The following is a 19,052-nucleotide window of genomic DNA, read 5'->3' as shown; positions in this document are numbered from 1 at the left end:
CCTCCCCACTGCTCTTCCCTCTCTTCTTGCCCTTCACCTGCTAACAAGCTGTCTCCAGAGCTCAGCTCTGGAAGGCTATCCCTGTCCCTTCATTAGCTGTGCTCCATCTTTATACAGCTGGAAATAGAACACTTCACCATTCTCCTTTGAAATGCTACTCACATGTTAGACACTCTACGTGTCTCTTTTCTGCTGAACCTTGTGCCTCAGGAGGGTAGGGCCCATGCCTGTGTATTCCCAGACCCAAGGACTTTGTCTTACACATGGCAGATGCTCCATAAATCTTCAGTGAGTGGAGGAATGCAGCCCCCTCCTCCTTGGGCTTGGGTCTGTCGGGGACCCATCTCATCTCCAGAACCTGGTACCTTCCTGGAAAGTTCCTTAGGCTGGAGGATGTTTTCCACATCCCACTCTCTTGCATAGTTTTGTTTCAGCAAATATGTGTCATGGACTTCTGCTGAAGTTTCTCTCTTCTCTCTTTAAGCGCGAGAGTTAAGGCTACATCTCATGGCTTGGAACCTGGGAGTACACTTCAAGGGTAGTACCATGTTGAGAATACAGCCACAAGCCATTACATACAGCAGCTACTCTGTAGCTTCTTGGCAGCGGGTTCATTGAGAACACAATGTTTCTCATATGTATATATTGTTTATGCCTTACAGAATGCTTTCATGAATACTCTTTTATCTTTGCAGTATTTATTATATTACTTCAAAGTTTTGTAATTATAGGCTTGTCTCTTTCCATAGAACTCACAGGTATTGTCTTAGTAATTTCACCTTCTCACATTGGGCCTCCACACAGCAGGGCATGCTGTTCTGAATACAGCACATATGCCCCTGGTTTTGGACAAATTGATCTCCTGGGGACTTCTCTTCCACCCTTAATCTTACTGTTCCCCATTCCTGGAACGCCCACATCTTCATCTCCATCTCATGAAATCAGTCTTTCTTGTCCTTAATGTTCCCTCTCCAATGTCTTTCTTGTAGAAGCCTCTCCAGGAAAGCTCCATAGGCTGAAGGAACTTTCAACCTCAGTCAGAATGAATGTTTTGTTTCCAACATATGACATAAATGACATACTCCATTTATGTCACCATTGTCACACTTTCCTCAGTCTACCATATTTTCTGATTCTGGCTATCTGGATAAACATCTGATCCCAGCACTTTGGGAGTCCAAGATAGCCAGGTCACGAAATCAGGAGTTCAAGACCAGCCTGGGCCAATGTGGGAAACCCCAGCTCGACTGAAAATACAAAAATTAGGTGTGGTGGCACATGTCTGTAATCCCAGTTGCTTGGGAGGTTGAGGCAGGAGAATTGCTTGAATCTGGGAAGCAGAGGTTGCAGTGAGCCAAGATTGTGCCACTGCGCTGCAGCCTGGGCAACACAGCAAGACTCCGGCTCAGGAAAAAAAAAAAAAAAAAACGAAACATCTGACTCCTCCCCTTGAAATCAAGACCCTTGACTTTCTTTTTTCTCACCACCTTGCACGTCATGGGCACTTAATAAAGATTGTCATTATTGTGAATCAGTTGGTGTGAGATTTCCTATTAAGCTGCCTTGCTTCCTACTTCATGTCATCAAGAGCTAACTGTTCTTTTACACTGTTTTACCTAAATATCTAGGGGATATTTTCAAAATGCACAACTTGAATTCTCAAGCTGCTAATTTTAAGAATTAAGCCAATGCTTTGTTGTCAGGTTGGAAAATTTTTTCCTTTTTCCCTCCCAGATCCTTATCATGTTGTCGTTAGCCAAGGTAATTAATTGGTAGTACTTTTCAAGGAGACCCTCCTTTCTTTAAAGCCCTGTGTCAAAAAAAGAAGAGCTGTTTAGATATGTGCTGTTTGTTTGCAAGCCATCCACAATATTAAAAAAAAACAAGAAACAGACTGCAGAACCTGTTCCTGTTTTTTTTTCTGCACATTAGGAAAAAAATGAAATGTCAAATACTTTTTCTAAAATAATGTATTATTAAAAAGGAAATGTATCTGTCTGCATGGCACCCCAGTTTTGTTTATCCATCCTGGGCTCTTGTGTTTCTCAGCTCTTCTTCATGCATCTCCTCCCCAATTTTGCTGAGTGCTGGTGGGATCAAGTCATTCTGGACATCCTGTTGTGCAACGGCGGTGGCATTTGGCTGGGCATGGTCGTTTGCCGGTTTTTAGAGATGAGGACTTACCACTGGGCAAGCTTCAAGTGAGTTGCCTTCTTTTTGGATATTAATCACAGGTTTTCATGATATGTATTTAATTGTTTTGGTAGGAATCAATTTTAGCAAGGTCTTTGATGATAAGGAATAAATTCCATGTTAGGTAACTGAAACTCATAAATGATTATAAACCTGATTTCAAGCATTTGTCTAGGTAATGCTCAATCATTTATGATTTTTTCTTTCTTACCCCAGATATTCAGGGGGTTCTAACACCACCCTCTTGATTCAAAAGATTTCTCAAATCCATCCCCTTTTTCATCCCAACTGCTTCAGCCTGCATTTAGACTCCCATCCCTGGATTAATTCGTCTCTCTTTCCAGATTCAGTCCTCCAGTTGTTCCCACACCATTGCTTGAGTGAGCTTTTTAAGAACATCCAATTCATCACGTCATTCCCCTGTGATGGCTTCTCATGGTCTTTACGATATACATCCTTTGCCTCAGTAGGGAAATCCTTTCTCTACACCCTCCCAGGCACCCCAGGGTCTGTTTATGCACACACTCCCCTCTTTACCCTGGGATTTGGCCTGTGTACCCATAGGCCAGTCTGATCATCCTTTTCTTTGCTGACTCAGCTCACTTGTCATCCAGGAAGTTCTCCGACTAGTTTAAGTTGCACGCCCCACTGTGCTTCCAGTGGAGGACAGTCACACAGTCAGCATTGCTTTATCCTGCTCCATTAAACTTGCTTCTCATTTTGCAGCAGGAATCGTGCCATTGACGAGGAAGAAAAGAACAATGGTCGTGTTAATGAAACTTGTGGTCGCTTCAGTTGTGTTTAAAACTTTGTTTGCTTTATATAACGAAATAGCATTTTCCCACATCATTAAGTACTCTTCTAAAACACGATTGGACTTCTTTGTACTTCAACATATGGATAAACCATTAGTACTTAGCCAGTCCCATTGTTTGGTTGTTTAGTTGTTTCAGAGTTTTTGCTTTTATAATGAAGACTGCAGTGATTATTGTTGGACATCTATCTTAGTGTGCATCTCTGTATGCATTGTCATTTTTTGATAAATAAATTCTTAGAAATAGAGTGTACCAATTTATAATCTCACCTATTAACACTCCTCATATATGTATGTATCGATTTCATGATTTCCTTAAACTATGTTATTAAACCTTTGTCAAATTTATCACACATGAAATGGTGTGATACTGGATTTCTATCTATTTCTATTGGATTTTTCCTCTTTTATTTGTGCTTTCTGTAAGCTTACCAACACTTTGCCATAAATGTGACTTTATTTTCCATTTTATCATCCCCTTGTTTTTGTTCGTTTTTCTGAGATGGAGTCTTGCTCTGTAGCCCAGGCTGTAGTACAGTGGTGCAGTCTCAGCTCACTGCAGCCCCCGCCTCCCAGGTTCAAGCAATTCTCCTGCCTCAGTCTCTCAAATACCTGGGACTTCAGACACATGCCACCACGCCTGGCCAATTTTTGTGTTTTTAATAGAGAAGGGGTTTCAGCATGTTTGCCAGACTGGTCTCAAACTCCTGACCTCAGTAGATCATCCGCCTTGGTGTCTCAAAGTGTTGGGATTACAGGCGTGAGCCACCATGCCCAACCTGTCATCCCCTTTTAAACTAGTTTGTGGTGAATTTTTAATTTAAATATCAAAAATAATGTTAATCTTCTTGTTTAGGTAAATATTAACCAGTATTTTCTTCTAGTTCTTTAATGGTTTTACTTGTTTTAAGTATTTAATCTGTCTCAAATTTATTTTGGTATATGATGTGAGGGTGAGATTTCCCAGTTTTTGCCATTAATTAATAGTTTTTCCCTTACTATTTATTAATAAACCTTTCTTTGGCCACTGACTTGTAAGGACACTTTTTAACATATTTAAATTTAATTCTAATTTTTATTTATTTATTTTTTTGAGTTGGAGTCTTGCTCTGTCCCCCAGGCTAGAGTACAGTGGTGCAATTTTGGCTCCCTGCAACCTCCACTTCCCAGGTTTAAGCGGTTCTCCTGCGTCAGCCTCCCCAGTGCCTATAATCCCCAACTGGCACTACCATGCCAAGCTAATTTTTGTTTTGTTAGTAGAGGCAGGGTTTTTCCATGTTGGTCTCGAACTTCTGACCTCACGTGATCCGCCTGCCTCAGCCTCCCAAAGTGCTGGGATTATAGACATAAGCCACCGCACCCAGCCACTTTTTAATATATTTAAGGCTGTATTTAACCTAACAAAAATAGTAGCCATGCTTCAAGTATTGCTCCAACCAAGCTTCACAAGCAGCATCTCGTTTGAGCCTTATGTCAGTTCTGGGGGTAGACACTGTTATTCTCTTCATCTTAGGAATGATGTGATACTGGGGCTTAGGTTTAGTACTTTGCCTAACGACACACAGTTAGCAAGCAGCTGAGTCTGAATTTGCAACAGGATGTCTGCTCTCTTTTCTGTTGTTGTTGTTTTTGAGACAGAGTCTCGCTCTGTTGCCCAGGCTGGAATGCAGTGGCACGATCTCGGCTCACTGCCACCTCTGCCTCCCAGGTTCAAGCGATTCTCCTGCCTCAGCCTCCGGAGTAGCTGGGGCTACAGGCACCCACCACCACACCTGGCTAATTTTTTTTTTTTTGGAGAGATGGGTTTTTGCTCTGTTGGCCAGGCTGGTCTCGAACTCCTGATCTTAAGTGATCTGCCGGCCTCAGCCTCCCAAAGTGCTGTGATTAGAGGCATGACCCACTACGCCCAGCCTCAGAATGTCTGCTTTCTTAAACACTGCTACAATATACTTCTTGTTTTCTTACGCTTATTCTTAAAATATTGACTTCAGAATCATTTTGTACAGTTCCCAAGAAATAAGGCCAACTAATAAACAACGACAACAAAATCCTCTTGGGTGTTTTTTAAAGTAATATTAAATGTATAAATGAATACAGATTAAATTGAATTAACCTCTTTTCTGTATTAAATATCCTGTTTCTTGCTCATGCTGCATCTCTATTTATTCCCATTTTCTTCTCGGTCTTTCCCTGCACTTGCTATTTTTACAATACAAGCCTTTTGTAGTTCTTGTTTATTTTTGGATAGTCTCCATTTTCGCTGCCATTGTGCCGCAGATCTTCTTGCTGTAATGTTTTCTCAGAATGAGTTTGTTGGCGGATAGGTGGGTGGATGAAGGAAGAGCGCTGGTTTCCTGTCACTCTCCCTGCTCCGTCTCACTACAACAGAAGGCCTGATGAGTTGGTGCTTGTGCTTTCAAGTACTTAGCACAATGTTGTAGAGATATAAAAGTTCATGACATAAATATTTGTAGAATGAAAAACTCTTTTCCAGTTACTAAATAATATTTATTATACCATGGGTTTTGGCTCTCCTGGACTAGTACAGGAAGGGCTGGATCTAAACCCATCCCAATGCTGAGTCTGTCAGCCACTTGCTGTCCCTGAGTCTTCATGTCCTCATTTGTAAACTGTGGAATGTTTGGTTCTTTCATGGGTGTATGAAACTTTTGAGTGATTTTGAGGATTAAAATTAAGAAAGGTTAAATACCACTGTTCATCAACACAAACTGTTCACTGCTCTGGGGAAGAAACAGGGTAAAGAAGTGTGCGTGATCCAAGAATATGGGGTGTGTGCAGTTTTACCTGGGAGACAAGCAGTGGGCGAGAACAGTCTCCTTGCTGCCCTGTGCCTGTTATCAATGAAATTCCCCACTGATTGTGCTGCGGTCACCTTTACCTATATAAATAGAGAAGACCTTTGAGAGACAATTCAGATAACAAGTCTCTTTGTTTTAGCACGTTATAAAAATCATCCATGCACAGGGTCTTTTTCGTGTGCTTTGTCTCTCCCGCTGCCTTATCTCTGGATTTTCACTGGAGCCATTCTCTTCTTCAGGGACATTCATACCACCACCGGGAAGATCAAGAGAGCGGTGCTGCAGTTCACTCCTGCTAGCTGGACCTATGTTCGGTGGTTTGACCCCAAATCTTCTTTTCAGAGAGTAGCTGGAGTATACCTTTTCATGATCATCTGGCAGGTATTTTTTCAGATGCCCAGAAGCTAGGGAAAAAAACAAAACTAAAATAAAATTGTTTTAGGAATTTAGAGGTAATGTTAGTTTACATTGCTTTCCAGCTCCATACTTTATAAGATATAATATTCTGCAGCTGGCATGTAGAATAATTAAGCAAAGTGATATTATTATGCCCAGGGTCTTGCTTTGTTGTGAAGACACTTTTAAAATATGGATCTTTGAATTACAGATTAGAAACAGATTAGACTCCGTGAAAAAATTTGTGTGTCTAGTATCCATTGTCCAATGAGTTAGGCATTGGATTGCTTTTCAGAATGATCATTTTCAAGACGAAAGGTACAAATAAGAAGGTTTTTCTTACATTCCTAATTCAGTGTCTATTGGTTACCATTGTTCCTCAGCTGTTACCACTTTGGGTAATCTGTAGCATGCTAAATGAGTGCTGGGGAACTGGAGCCTTCTGCTGAGTCCTCCAGAGTGTTGTCCTCCATGGAGAGAAGCTGCATTTCCAAGTGGCCCACTTCACAACGGAAGTGATTCCAGCAGCCCAGTGTCCTGGCAAAAGCTTATCAAGCATCTGTGTTTTTGAGAGATAGCAATTTTTTTTGATGCTCCTGGCCCCAGGTTGTTTCACAGCTTTTGGAGACTTGCCAAAGGGAAATCAGCTTTTGCCTGAAGGATCTTTCAGAATCATCAGAAGTTATGTTTGGACACATAAACACAAAATACTCACAACATAAGGACAAAATTAGCAGATGTCACTTTTAGGACATACTATCTTCCTCTTTTACACAGAATTAGTGACTTCTGTGTGCGCAAAGCATTCTCTCCTGACTAGCCCAGTGAATCACACATGTGAGCCTAGTAACAATCATGCAAATCGGGAAACATGACAAATAGCTGATATCCTGTGCTCCCATTGGTCCCTGCCCATATTGTACTGGCTGTTAACTAGTTTGAATCGCAATCCTTGGAAGACCACATCTATTCTCTGAAAATGCTTTGGACATACCAATTATTTTTAATTGTAGAAGGTCTATTTAAAGACTATAGGATTTTGAATTAGCATGAGGTACCAGGTTGACTAATTTCTTTGTCTTTTTCAGCTGACTGAATTGAATACCTTCTTCTTGAAGCATATCTTTGTGTTCCAAGCGAGTCATCCATTAAGTTGGGGTAGAATTCTCTTTATTGGTGGCATCACGGCTCCCACAGTGAGGTAATTCTGCACAAGCCCAACTGTCATACGAGAACATTAACTTGCTTTAGATTGTCCTGTTTATCATAAGGAAAGTCACATAAACTAGCAGATTTTCCATGAAAATACCATCATAAAGAATTCTACATCCAGAATATGAAGAAAATGTTTTGTTTTCAGATATCAGTAACATTAACAAGACTTTTAAAAAAGGAAGCACAAAAGGCAAAAAAAAAAACAAAAAGTGAAGCACTCGGTCAACAGCACACCAGCAATACTATCCATTGTTATCAGACTCCTTCACAGTCTTGGACTGCTGATCTTTTTTTCTCCTATAACATCATATTAGAAAAAATTAGCAGCATAGTGATGCTGAGTTTTTTAAAAATGAGATTGCTGGAAAAATGGAAACTTTTTATGATAGAGCTGAAGTCATAAATGACATTATTTTTTGAATGAGACTTTTAGCTTTTCAGACCCAATTAATTTAATTTCCTTTAAAAAAGGCCCTTCCTGTAGACCTCCAGGACAACTGAGATAAGTTTGGGTGTTCCCACTGTTACTCCCCTGGATTCGTGTGGGGCCCTAGAGGTGAGGCTTATTCAGAGACCATCCCTCATGTTGACTGATCCCAGTGCAGTTCAAAGCAAACGTTCTCATTTGTTTCATTTTTCCTATGTAGAAATGGCATTTGGGTTGGATGACTAATATGGAATACTGGCGTTAATGAGTAGCAGTACCAAAGATCTGCCAAAGATACAAATAGAGTCTAAGCAGTTAAAAGAGTTAGCTTTTCAGAAGCTGTAAGATTGATTTTTTTTTTGAGTTGGAGTCTCCCTCTGTCACCAGGCTGGAGTACAGTGGCGTGATCTTGGCTCACTGCAATCTCCACCTCCTGGGTTCAAGTGATTCTGCTGCCTCAGCCCCCTGAGTAGCTGGGATTACAGGTGTGTGCCACCACACACAGCTAATTTTTGTAATCTTAGTAGAGACGGGATTTCACCATGTTGGCCAGGATGGTCTTGATCTCCTGATCGCCCCACCTCTACCTCCCAATCACCAGATTGGCCAGGATGGTCTTGATGTCCTGAGCTCGTGATCCACCCGACTTGGCCTCTCAAAGTGCTGGGATTACAGGTGTGAGCTACCAAGCCCTGCCTTATTTCATTGTTTTTAATATGCTTGCAAACCCCATAAGCAGCAGGCCTCACCTGCCAAGGATGGTAGATGTATACCTTGGTGAAACAGACCTTCCAGCCAGCACCTCTTCTTGTCATCATTCATTATTACCAAAAAAAAAAAGAAAAGAAACACTCTGCAGATCCTGGTTTCAGCAAACCAAATAAGACATGTCCAAGTCCTGAGGAGTTAAGCTTAACATTTCCATCTGTTCTTTTTGTTAGGACCAAAAAGGAAAAGAAGAGTGGGTGAGCCAGTAGCCCTCTGAAACTCCATAGATAGGTGGTCTGTTGCAGTCGGTAGCTCATAAGTTCTGTTTTTTTCTCAATGGTTTGGAGTCCTCATTTAATATGTAATTTAATTTGAGACTTTACAATTTTTTTTCAGGCAAGATTGACTGCAGCTCTTTCATAAGATTAAAAGCAATCAATAAAGTCAGTAAGAGTGGAAAGAATTTTCTTCTTAGAACAAAATAGTAAATTACATATGATTTATCATGAAATTTCAGTATTAAACATTCCAAAACAAAAACAAGACACTAAAAATCCAATGTTTTGAACTCCTGAGAGATCCTTAAAATTTCAGAAGACCCTGTGGATTTCTCCACAATTGTCTTTGTTTGAAAATTAGGCACTTCCTGTGCTCTTACACTGTTTGAGGCAGTTCCCATGTAAAGAGATTCTTTGACAAGTTACCTGGAAAGCTGGACCTGCTGCTAATGGATTTTAACATAGCCATCCCATTTCGCAACTGTCAGGCCTCAAGAGGAGAGAGCATTTAGAGGCTTCAGTATAAATCGTACACACCACATCTCCAGCTTCTTCCTTTTCTATTAGACTTTCACACGAATCTGCTTTGAGAAGATATTCCAGTGAACATTCTTTTAATCTGATAACATAAAGTACAATGTCAGGAGATGGGTGCAGTTAGAAGGGAAAGTGGCTGAAACGGTAAAGACATATCAGGTAATGAGAATATGAAGTTAGAGGAAAAGCTACATTCTTTATAATCAGAATCTTCACCCTGGTCTTTGGGGCAAGGAGACAGTAGTTTATGGATGACCTTCAGGTATCTGTAAATCCCCTGAACTTTAGTGCAAAATGTATGCCTGTATCATAGCTTTCATCAAATCCTCAAAGAGTCAGTGACCCCAAAAAGATGATGAGTCCCTGGTTCAGATGCTGCTGCTGAAGGGGTAGATTGAGTTTTCAGGGATACTTACAAAGCTCCAAGCCATGCTGTCCCACACAGAAGCCTCTCACCACGTGTGACTGTTGAGCACTGGAGATGTGGTCAGGGCACAGTGAAATGCATGGAAGCTACACACCACACTTTGAATAGTTGGAGCCAAAACAGAATATAAAATACCTTATTATAATGTTTTCATATATTTGTTTAAATATTTAAAATATTAACAAAATGGATTTATCTGTTCCTTTTTACTTTTTTTAACATGTCTGCTGGAAAATTTAAAATTGCATTTATGGCTTGTATTATATTTCTACTGGACGGTGCTGTTCTGAGCCTTTCAACACCATGTCATTGCCTGTTTTTTCTGAACTTGTCAGTAACATTCCAAGTCATTGGCATTCAATGCCAGTGAGATGTAGCTGGAGTACCATTCCAGTTTCCAAAAGCCAAAGATCTGTTTATTTTTTGCCTGGTTGTAATAAGCAAGCTTTGTCCTGGAGAGAACCGGAGGAGACAATCAATGGACAGTGCTGCTGACTCTTTGGAGTCACCTCCACAGAGCTAGACGTGGAAACATCCACCTGGGGTTGCTTTGGGCAGGGCTGTGGGAATCTTACCACTAAATCCAGACTTCCTTTGCCAATAATCTGGCTCTTTTTAGTTTTTTTTTTTTTCTTTTTGGCTAGTCAAGTGAAGCAGTGGGAGTGGAGAAGGCACAAAGAAATCAGTAAATGGTTGTGATCAGTTAGTTGCAAACACCCCGGCACTCAGACCAGACAATAATCTGGCTGTTTAAATGATGCTCCCCTCCAGCCTAACCCCAATGCTGACTCTCTTAAAGGAATGTTTCAGCAGGCACTGGCTTTCTCTTCTCTTGAACAGAACTAGACCAGCCTGACATGGGACAAGGAGGGACGTTTTTTGTATTCACTCTGTCACAGTGATTTGATTATGTCCTGACTTGCTGGTCTTCCAGTAGCTCTCAATGAATTCCAACTTTGTTCTTTCAGACAGTACTACGCTTACCTCACCGACACACAGTGCAAGCGCGTAGGAACACAGTGCTGGGTGTTTGGGTGAGTAATCTGTTAATTGCGGCGATTTAAAAACCACTTAACGCCCTAAATTTGAGTATTTCTTGACCCTGTGTTAAGAGCCTTTTAGTATACTTTTTCAATGAAGGCAAGTGGACAAGATTTTACACACACACACACACACACACACACACACACACATATATATCTTTTCATCTTTAATATTCCCTTTTCTGATTTAAGTTAAGAATAGTTACTTGGCAAATTGTGAAACAAGAGTATAGAAATGGCTCTCTTTTTTTGGCAGGGTGCAGTGGCTCATGCCTATAATCCCATCACTTTGGGAGCCTGAGGCAGGCAAATCACTTGAGCCCAGAAGTTCAAGACTAGCCTGGCCAATATGGTGAAACCGTGTCTCAAAAATTAACCGATCGAGGCTGAGGCAGGAGAATCGCTTGAACCCAGGAGGTAGAGTTTGCAGTGAGTCAAGATCGTGTCACTGTACTCCAGCCTGGGCAATAGAGCAAGATTCTGTGTCAAACAAACAAACAAAATTGGCTCTCTTTCTTTTTTTTTTTGAGATGGAGTCTCCCTCTGTCCCAGGCTTGTCCAAGAGTTCCACCTCCTGGGTTCAAGTGATTCTTCTGCCTCAGCTTCCCGAGTAGCTGGAATTACAGGCATGTGCCACCACAGCCTGCTAATTTTTGTATTTTTAGTACAGACGGGGTTTCATCATGTTGGCCAGGCTCGTTTTGAACTCCTGACCTCGTGATTCACCCTCCTCAATCTCCCAAAGTGCTGGGACTACAGGCGTGAGCCACCGTGCCTGGCCTTGGCTCTCTTTTAAAAAAAAAAAAAAAAATTAGGAAATCAGATGGTATTTCCCACAAACAGCTATGAGACTTTGTTTTATGAAATACATTGGAGAGAAAATGGGTTGGTTGCATTCCCTCTAGATGTATCTTGAGTTTGGGATGTCATCCTGTCATGGGCTGACCCACACCCCATATTATTGTCACATCAGAAGGACCCCTTGAAACCACTGCTTGCTATATACTGAAGTATAATTTTATTGTGCCAAAGAACTAACACAGCAGCATGGTCACAATGGTCTTGTTACGGATTCAAACATTATATCTTAATCTATTATTTTGATGAGAAAGAGATCTTAGGTTATCTAGTTTAACCTCTTGCTGTTAAATGTGAGAACCTCTTGAATATCTCAGGTAAGTCGTTTTTCTACTTAACATCAGCAACAATTTACCATCCCGTTTAGTGATCCAGGTTCCAGAGACATTCAGCAAATCTGCATGAAGTTCAATCCCCCAGGTGGCTTAGCTTCAAGACCTAATCTAGGTTCTAAATGGAGTGTGAGAGTATAAAGAAAAATTGAGGAAAACCTATTGTAGAGAACAAATTACTTTTAATAGATTTTTAAATTGTACATTCTTCTAATTAAAAAGTAATAACATGCACAATGTTAAAAATTCAGAAAAGGATGTAGAAGAAACTAAAGATCACCCAAATAAGTCAATCATTTAGATATAATTGTTGTTAATATTTTAATGTGGTTCCTTCCATTTTTCTCTGTGTGTGTGTATATGTGTGTTTCCAGCTGTCATTTAGATTCTGAAGGGTGACATAGTTTTAAAGGCTAAAAATGTTGATACTCAGGTTAGATTTAGGCAGGTTCCTCCTGACCCCTATAAGACTAAGGGCCATTGTTATCTCTTTCTCGTAAGTTCTGTGGTATAAGCTGATTTTCTTTTTCTTTCTTTTTTTTGAGATGGAGTTTCGCTGTTGTTGCCCAGCCTGGAGTGCAATGGCGTGATCTTAGCTCACTGCAACCTCTGCCTCCCAGGTTCAAGAGATTCTCCTGCCTCAGCCTCCCAGGTAGCTGGGATTACATGTGTGCACCACCACCCAGCTAATTTTTGTATTTTTAGTAGAGATGGTGTTTCTCTGTGTTGGTCATGCTGGTCTCAAACTCCCAACCTCAGGTGATCCGCTCTCCCAAAGTGCTGGGATTATAGGCGTGACCCAAAATGGTTGCAGTTTAAAGGGTGATGATGGCTTTGGTTGCCTTTGTTCATGATACAGCAGGAGGGAAAATTCACACCTCTCCCAGATTTCTGGCAGAGCAGAGGTGGCGCTCCCGCTTCATGTATGAGGGCCCTGTGTCCTGGAAGAGGGGATGTGGGCCACTCCTAAAGGCTTGTCCAAGAAGGTAATGGTCTTTTCTGCATGTGAGCTCTTCTCTCCACTCACAGATTATTTCCACGTGCATTTTGCTTTCATATTTAAGAGTCCTTAGCAAGGTCTTATTATTCTGCTGTGCAGTTGATTTTTTTTCCCACAGAATTGTATCCATTTACCTATTGAGGAAAATAAGTGGGTCAGAGAGAGAGGTCATGTCATGACAAAGTTTCTCTCTCATTGGACAGCCATAAAACACCATCCCTACCGTGGGAGAAATAGCAAAGGTAAACTCTACCGTGGCGGCTCACACCTGTAATCTCAGCAGCCTAGGAGGCTGAGATGGGAAGATCGCTCGAGGCCAGGAGTTTGAGACTAGCCTGGGGAACATAGTGAGACACTGTCTCCATGAAAAGTTTTTTAAGTTAGCCAGGCATGATGGCACACACCTGTGTTCTGCTACTCTGGAGGCTGAGGCAGGAGGATCACTTGAGCCCAGCAGGTCAAGGAGGTCAAGCCTGCAGTGAGCTGTGATTGTGCCACTGCACTCCCACCCCGATGCCAGAGCAAGACTCTGTCCCTTAAAAAAAAAAAAAGGAGAAAAGGAAACTATGCCAAAGAGTGTTAAACACTGCTCCAGAAAGTTGTGCCTCGCTTGAAAGTGATTAAAATATAGTGAAATGCAAAGCAGAGGTCACTGCGCTAACGTGCTGTGCGTTACTGAGAATCGAGAACTCCCGGAATAGTGTGATATCGAGATTGAGGAGTCTTGTGGGATCCACCGAGCTGTGCTGAAAAACAGTAAAGCCCTCCTCATAAATCACACCCAGTGGATCCTCCTGTGTGTGTGCACAACCGTGAGAGCTGCCCCCTGCACGGTCTACACTGTCAGCCAGGGAAGGGGAAACAGGAGCCACGGCTTCCCGCTCTCCTGACCCGGAGATGCCCCCTTCCTTCCTCCGCCCCAGCTCTACCTCGCCGCCATTTTGCCTTTATTTCCTCTCATATCAAAACAGAAAACACTTAAGTGTGTGGTTTCCTGGAATCACTAGTTTTTTTAAATCACTAGCTGCTTTATAGCTTTCTTTTCACTAATTTTGGAATGATCTCAGACTTTGGCAAGGTGGAGAAATGAAAGGGAGCAGTGCCCTAAATAGTGGCATTCCGAATGTTGCCTTTTGGGAGGTGGAAGGGGGAAGGCACAGGTGAAACAGGACCCCCGCCTGGGGTTCTTCCCACCACTCCAGCCTTTTTCTCCTGAAGAGGGTACTTTCTCTTCTGTAAAGATGGTATCTGAAAAATGCTTTTATGAATTACTGTTGTAACTAAATATATGTCATCCCAACAGTTGGGCCATATATTGTGCTTTTAACCTTTTTTTCTTTTTATGTGGGTGATGGAGTCTCTCTCTGTTGCCCAGGTTGGAGTGCCTACTGTAACCTCCTCCTCCCAGGTTCAAGTGATTCTCCTGCCTCAGCCTTGCAAGTAGCTGGGGCTACAGGCGTGCACCACCACACCCAGCTAGTTTTTTATATTTTTAGTAGAGATGGGGTTTCACCGTGTTAGCCAGGATGGTCTCAATCTCCTGATGTCATGATCCACGCACCTCGGCCTCCCAAAGTGCTGGGATTACAGGTGTGAGCCACCGCTCCTAGCCTTAAACCTTTTATACTTAAGGTGTTGCACTCAGCAGGGAGAGGGCGCCATTCAGTGAGGGCATGGTACCGCTAACAGGGAGAAAGCAGCCATGTGGAAAAGTCGGCTTTCTCTATGTAGATGTCACATTATGTTCTTTCAGCTTGGTGAGAGTTTTGGGGCCAGACTCATGTGAACAAATTCCCCAGGTGTGGGGTTTATGTCATCTTTGTCTTTTCCCCACTCTGCCCTGATTAGAGTTGAGCTTTTCTGCCTCAAAAAGAGAGTATTGGCCCAGTTTTAATGGAAGCAGTTTTATCGCCTGGTCCTGGGAGGAAGGTGGCCAGGCATCGGCTGGCACAGCAGTGTGCAGTTACTTCTCCTCTTCCTGGGAGTGCGTGGGGTGGGCCCTTGTGGGAGAGTGAGCCTTCCCTGCCTGAGGGCCCGGGACTGCGCCCTGCCTCCCAGAGGCATCCCAAGCTGCTCCTCGCCACCTACTATCCCACCTCTGCTAGTGCATCCATCACAGTAAGTTCCCACCTCTACTGCTCTCCAAGGTCCGCTCCAAACCAGCCAGTCCTTTCCCCATCCCCATCCTCTTCTGGTATCTTCTGCACAGAATCTGCCTTCTTCAGACTGTCCTCTTCCCTCTGCACCATCCGTCCTGGATTTCCTTCACTTTTCTGTTTTCAGTTCCCTTTGCTGGCTTTCCATTTTGCCCCTCTCCTCCTTACAAATCCTCATACTTGTGCTTTTGTTCCATTGTTCTTCCAGGCCCATAGCTCAGGCTTTCTCTCTTTTTAAATTCTCTTTTGAGACAGGGTCTTGCTGTGTTGCCCAGGCTGGAATTGAGTGGCAGGATCACAGCTCACTGCAGCCTTGACCTCCCAGGCTTAAGCAGTCCTCCCACCTCAGCCTCCCAAGTAGCTGGGACTATAGGCACGCACCGCAGTGTCCAGCTAATTATATTTTAGTTTTTGTAGAGATAGGGTTTCACCATGTTGCCCAGGCTGGTCTTGAACTGCTGCACTCCATCCTGGGCAACAGTCATGCCCAGTCTCAAAAAAAAAAAAAAAACAAAAACAAAAAACTTAAGGTCATTATGAAGCCAATGAGTGAGTCCTGGCCAATATTTTCTTAAAATGAAATACAAAGAAAAATATCCAAATAAGGAGGCAAATTGTCTTATGAAGCTTTTATTTCTGTGTGAGTGTGTGTGTGTGTGTGTGTGTGTGTGTGTGTACTGGATCACAGTGAAAATTGCATTTCTTGCTATGGGTTCTTAATGAGTCTTAGATCACAAGAGTTTGAGAAACACAGAGTTAGTCAGCCAGTCTGCATGCTTTTAAAAGGGGTCTCAGGCCAGCTTATGCCTGTAATTCCTACACTTTAGGAGGCTGAGATGGGTGGATCATTTGAGGTCAGCAGTTTGTGACCAGGCTGGCCAACATAGTGAAACTCCACATCTACTAAAAATACAAAAATTAGCTAGGTGTGGTGGCAGGTGTCTGTAGTCCCAGCTACTCAGGAGGCTGAGGCAGGAGAATCACTTGAACCCGGGAGGTGGAGGTTGCAGTGAGTGAGCTGAGATCACGCCACTGCACTCCAGCCTGGGCAACAGAGTAAGACTCCGTCTCAAAAAAAAAAAGGGTGGGGGGATCCTTACATCTAGTTGAATATTTAGGAATGTTCCATAATAAACTCAGGGTGTTCTGTCTTACTTATGGGTAGATCATCATACTTATGTCCTGAGTTCAACACGTCATCATAGGAGTTCTTCAGGAAGGTCCAGCCAAAGACTTTTCACGTCTCTTCACTGCACAGGCTGGAGTAACAACATGTAACTGCCACCTAGCTTCTTAATCACAGTCTAGACTTCAGGAGTACAGAGAAAAAGCCTTCTGTGTTCCTCCACGGAAATGATGCTTTCTCACATGTGACATGTTTTGTGGGGCAGCGCTTTGAAGATTCAAGCCAACCACTCTTAAACCTTGTTTGGTTTGGGCTAGGGGAAAAGATAGCCCCAAACTCTCTAAAGACACATTCAGGAGACTTTCTCTTGATTTTTCTGCTTTGCTGAAGTGGTTCTAACTCCAGGCATTCAGGCCTTGTTTAGAGCCATCCACACTTTGGATGATGACAGTATCTATCCACTGTGTCTGCCAATAAGTAGGGGGACCAAGGGCCTTCTTGGCCCCTTCTTGCCTTTTTAAAAATTTTTTTGAGACAGAGTCTCACTCTGTTGCCCAGGCTGGAGTGCAATGATGCCATCTTGGCTCACTGCAACCTCCACCTCCCAGGTTCAAGTGATTCTCCTGCCTCAGCCTCCTGAGTAGCTGGGACAATGGTGTATGCCGCCACACCTGGCTAATTTTTGTATTATTGGCAGAGATGGGGTTTTACCACCTTGGTCACGCTGGTCTTGAACTCCTGACTCCTGATTTCAAGTGATCCACCCACTTCAGCCTCCCAAAGTCCTGGATTATAGTAGTGAACCGCCACGCCCTGCCCCTTCTTGCCTTTTTAGAAAACATTTGTGTGAGTACACCAATCCTGGAGTGTACAGATCTCATCTTCAGCAAGGCATGCATAAAATTTGACTTGTCTGAAATCAGCATTCTTATGCTGCCTGGGATGTCATGTCATCCTTACCTCACTATGTCAACCTTACCTAATTGTTTCTTACCTCCAAGCCCTGAACCTTTAAAAGTCCTGATTTTGATGTAGAACACAAGAGCTTTTTTAATTCTTTGAAGGGGAAACTATGAAGTGTGTGGCATTTAAAAAAAATTGTTGTATTTAGCCCAATTTTTTACAAATCAAGAGAGGGTAAAGGGTTTATATTGTCACCAAAACAAGGGATCTTTAATTTGGAAATTCTTAGAAGGCTGGAAAGGAATGTGACTGATGCCTTCGAATTATTGAAAGGCTTCCTTCTAAGGGTCAAACTCACCCCGTGTGGCAGCCACCTAGCCTCTTAATCACAGTCTAGACTTCAGGAGTACAGTGAAAAAGTCTTCTGTGTTCCTCCACTGAAATGATGCTTTCTCACATGTGACATGCTAGGGCAGTGTTAGGACCCAAGGTAGGAGGTATAAGAGGTAGATACCAGCCTGAGACAAGGAAAAGCTTTCTAACTGCTAAAGAGTTTAACCAGAAAAATAAGCCACCTTGCAAAGGTAGAAGGTTCCCAATGCCTGAGAGGGTTCCAGTAGAGGTGACGTGATCACCCACTCCAATGGCAGTGAAGGTGCTGAGTTAGGTGATGCTGGGTGCCCCTAGCTATTAAAATGTATGAGTCAAGATTTTGGTCTGGGAAGAAGGAAGAGGTGAAAAAACTTTATTACTTCCAAAGTAAATGCAGTTAGCTTGAACAGTGTTATTTTGTGGGGTACCCACTACCAGAGTTTGGGGCAGTAATCTTGTGATGAGTTGGACTTTTTAATTCCATCATGCATATTTTGGATAATGTGTATGCTCTGGTGAGATGGATTAATATTTAACCTCTGTTCTCTAATTAGGGTCATTGGTTTCCTGGAGGCCATTGTTTGCATAAAATTTGGACAAGATCTCTTCTCTAAGACGCAAATACTCTATGTTGTGCTTTGGCTTCTTTGCGTGGTAAGTCATTGCATTTTAACCAAAGGCATAAGCGAAACTCTCATAGTATCACTTTAAACAGAGAGGGAAAAAACCCCTCTTTTGCATCAGGTTTCCTTGGAAGAATCATAGAAAGATGTTCTACTTGTAATTGTCTGAGTCTGGGCACCAGCCTAAAGTTCAAGAATAAAACACAGACAGCTACACAGTATCTGAAACGGGTCACCTTGGCAGGCTCCAGTCACGCCTTCATCAGGTATACAAGTGCATTTTCTTCACTCACGGGGGTTTATCTACACAGGCGATGCATTTAGGGACTGCCATGAAGGGACAGGGACGATCACTGCACCTTCCTTTCTCATCATCATCATGTGCCATATACATTTTTTTTTAATATGTATTTGTTATTATTACACTCTTAAAAGCTATGTCTACAGCGTTTTTTTTTTTATTGCATTTTAGGTTTTGGGGTATATGTGCAGAACATGCAACATATTTGCATAGGTACACACATGGCAGTGTGTTTTGCTGCCTTCCTCCCCTTCACCCACATTTGGCATTTCTCCCCAGCTCCCCCCACCCCGCTGTCCCTCCCCTCTTCCCCCCAATAGACCCCAGTGTTTAGTACTCCCCTCCCTGTGTCCATGTGTTCTCATTTTTCATCACCCACCTGTGAGTGAGACTATGTGGTATTTCATTTTCTGTTCTTGTGTCAGTTTGCTGAGAATGATGTTCTCCAGATTCATCCATGTCCCTACAAACGACACAAACTCATCATTTTTGATTGCTGCATAATATTCCATGGTGTATATGTG

General features: G+C 42.5%; 1 protein-coding gene across 4 annotated transcripts in view; it reads left to right on the top strand.

Moving 5' to 3' along the window:
• Positions 1-19,052, top strand: part of PTDSS1 (phosphatidylserine synthase 1) — a 72,877-nt gene that overhangs the window by 34,598 nt on the left and 19,227 nt on the right. For 2 of the 4 annotated variants that reach the window (XR_013527894.1, XR_013527893.1), the window contains exons 6-11: positions 2,050-2,201; positions 6,066-6,207; positions 7,311-7,423; positions 10,783-10,848; positions 12,593-12,699; positions 18,159-18,258. Coding sequence is in view for 2 of the 4 variants with exons in the window: in XM_035277383.3 (XP_035133274.1) it covers positions 2,050-2,201; positions 6,066-6,207; positions 7,311-7,423; positions 10,783-10,848; positions 18,159-18,258 (573 nt within the window). In the remaining 2 variants the exon portion in view is untranslated. The remainder of the gene's footprint in view (positions 1-2,049; positions 2,202-6,065; positions 6,208-7,310; positions 7,424-10,782; positions 10,849-12,592; positions 12,700-18,158; positions 18,259-19,052) is intronic. The other 2 variants (XM_035277383.3, XM_035277382.3) reach the window with 1 other exon arrangement.

This window comes from Callithrix jacchus, chromosome 16 (genome assembly GCF_049354715.1).
Source record: "Callithrix jacchus isolate 240 chromosome 16, calJac240_pri, whole genome shotgun sequence".
Classification (NCBI taxonomy): Eukaryota; Metazoa; Chordata; class Mammalia; order Primates; family Cebidae; genus Callithrix; species Callithrix jacchus.
This window is presented reverse-complemented; position numbering and strand designations above follow the sequence as displayed.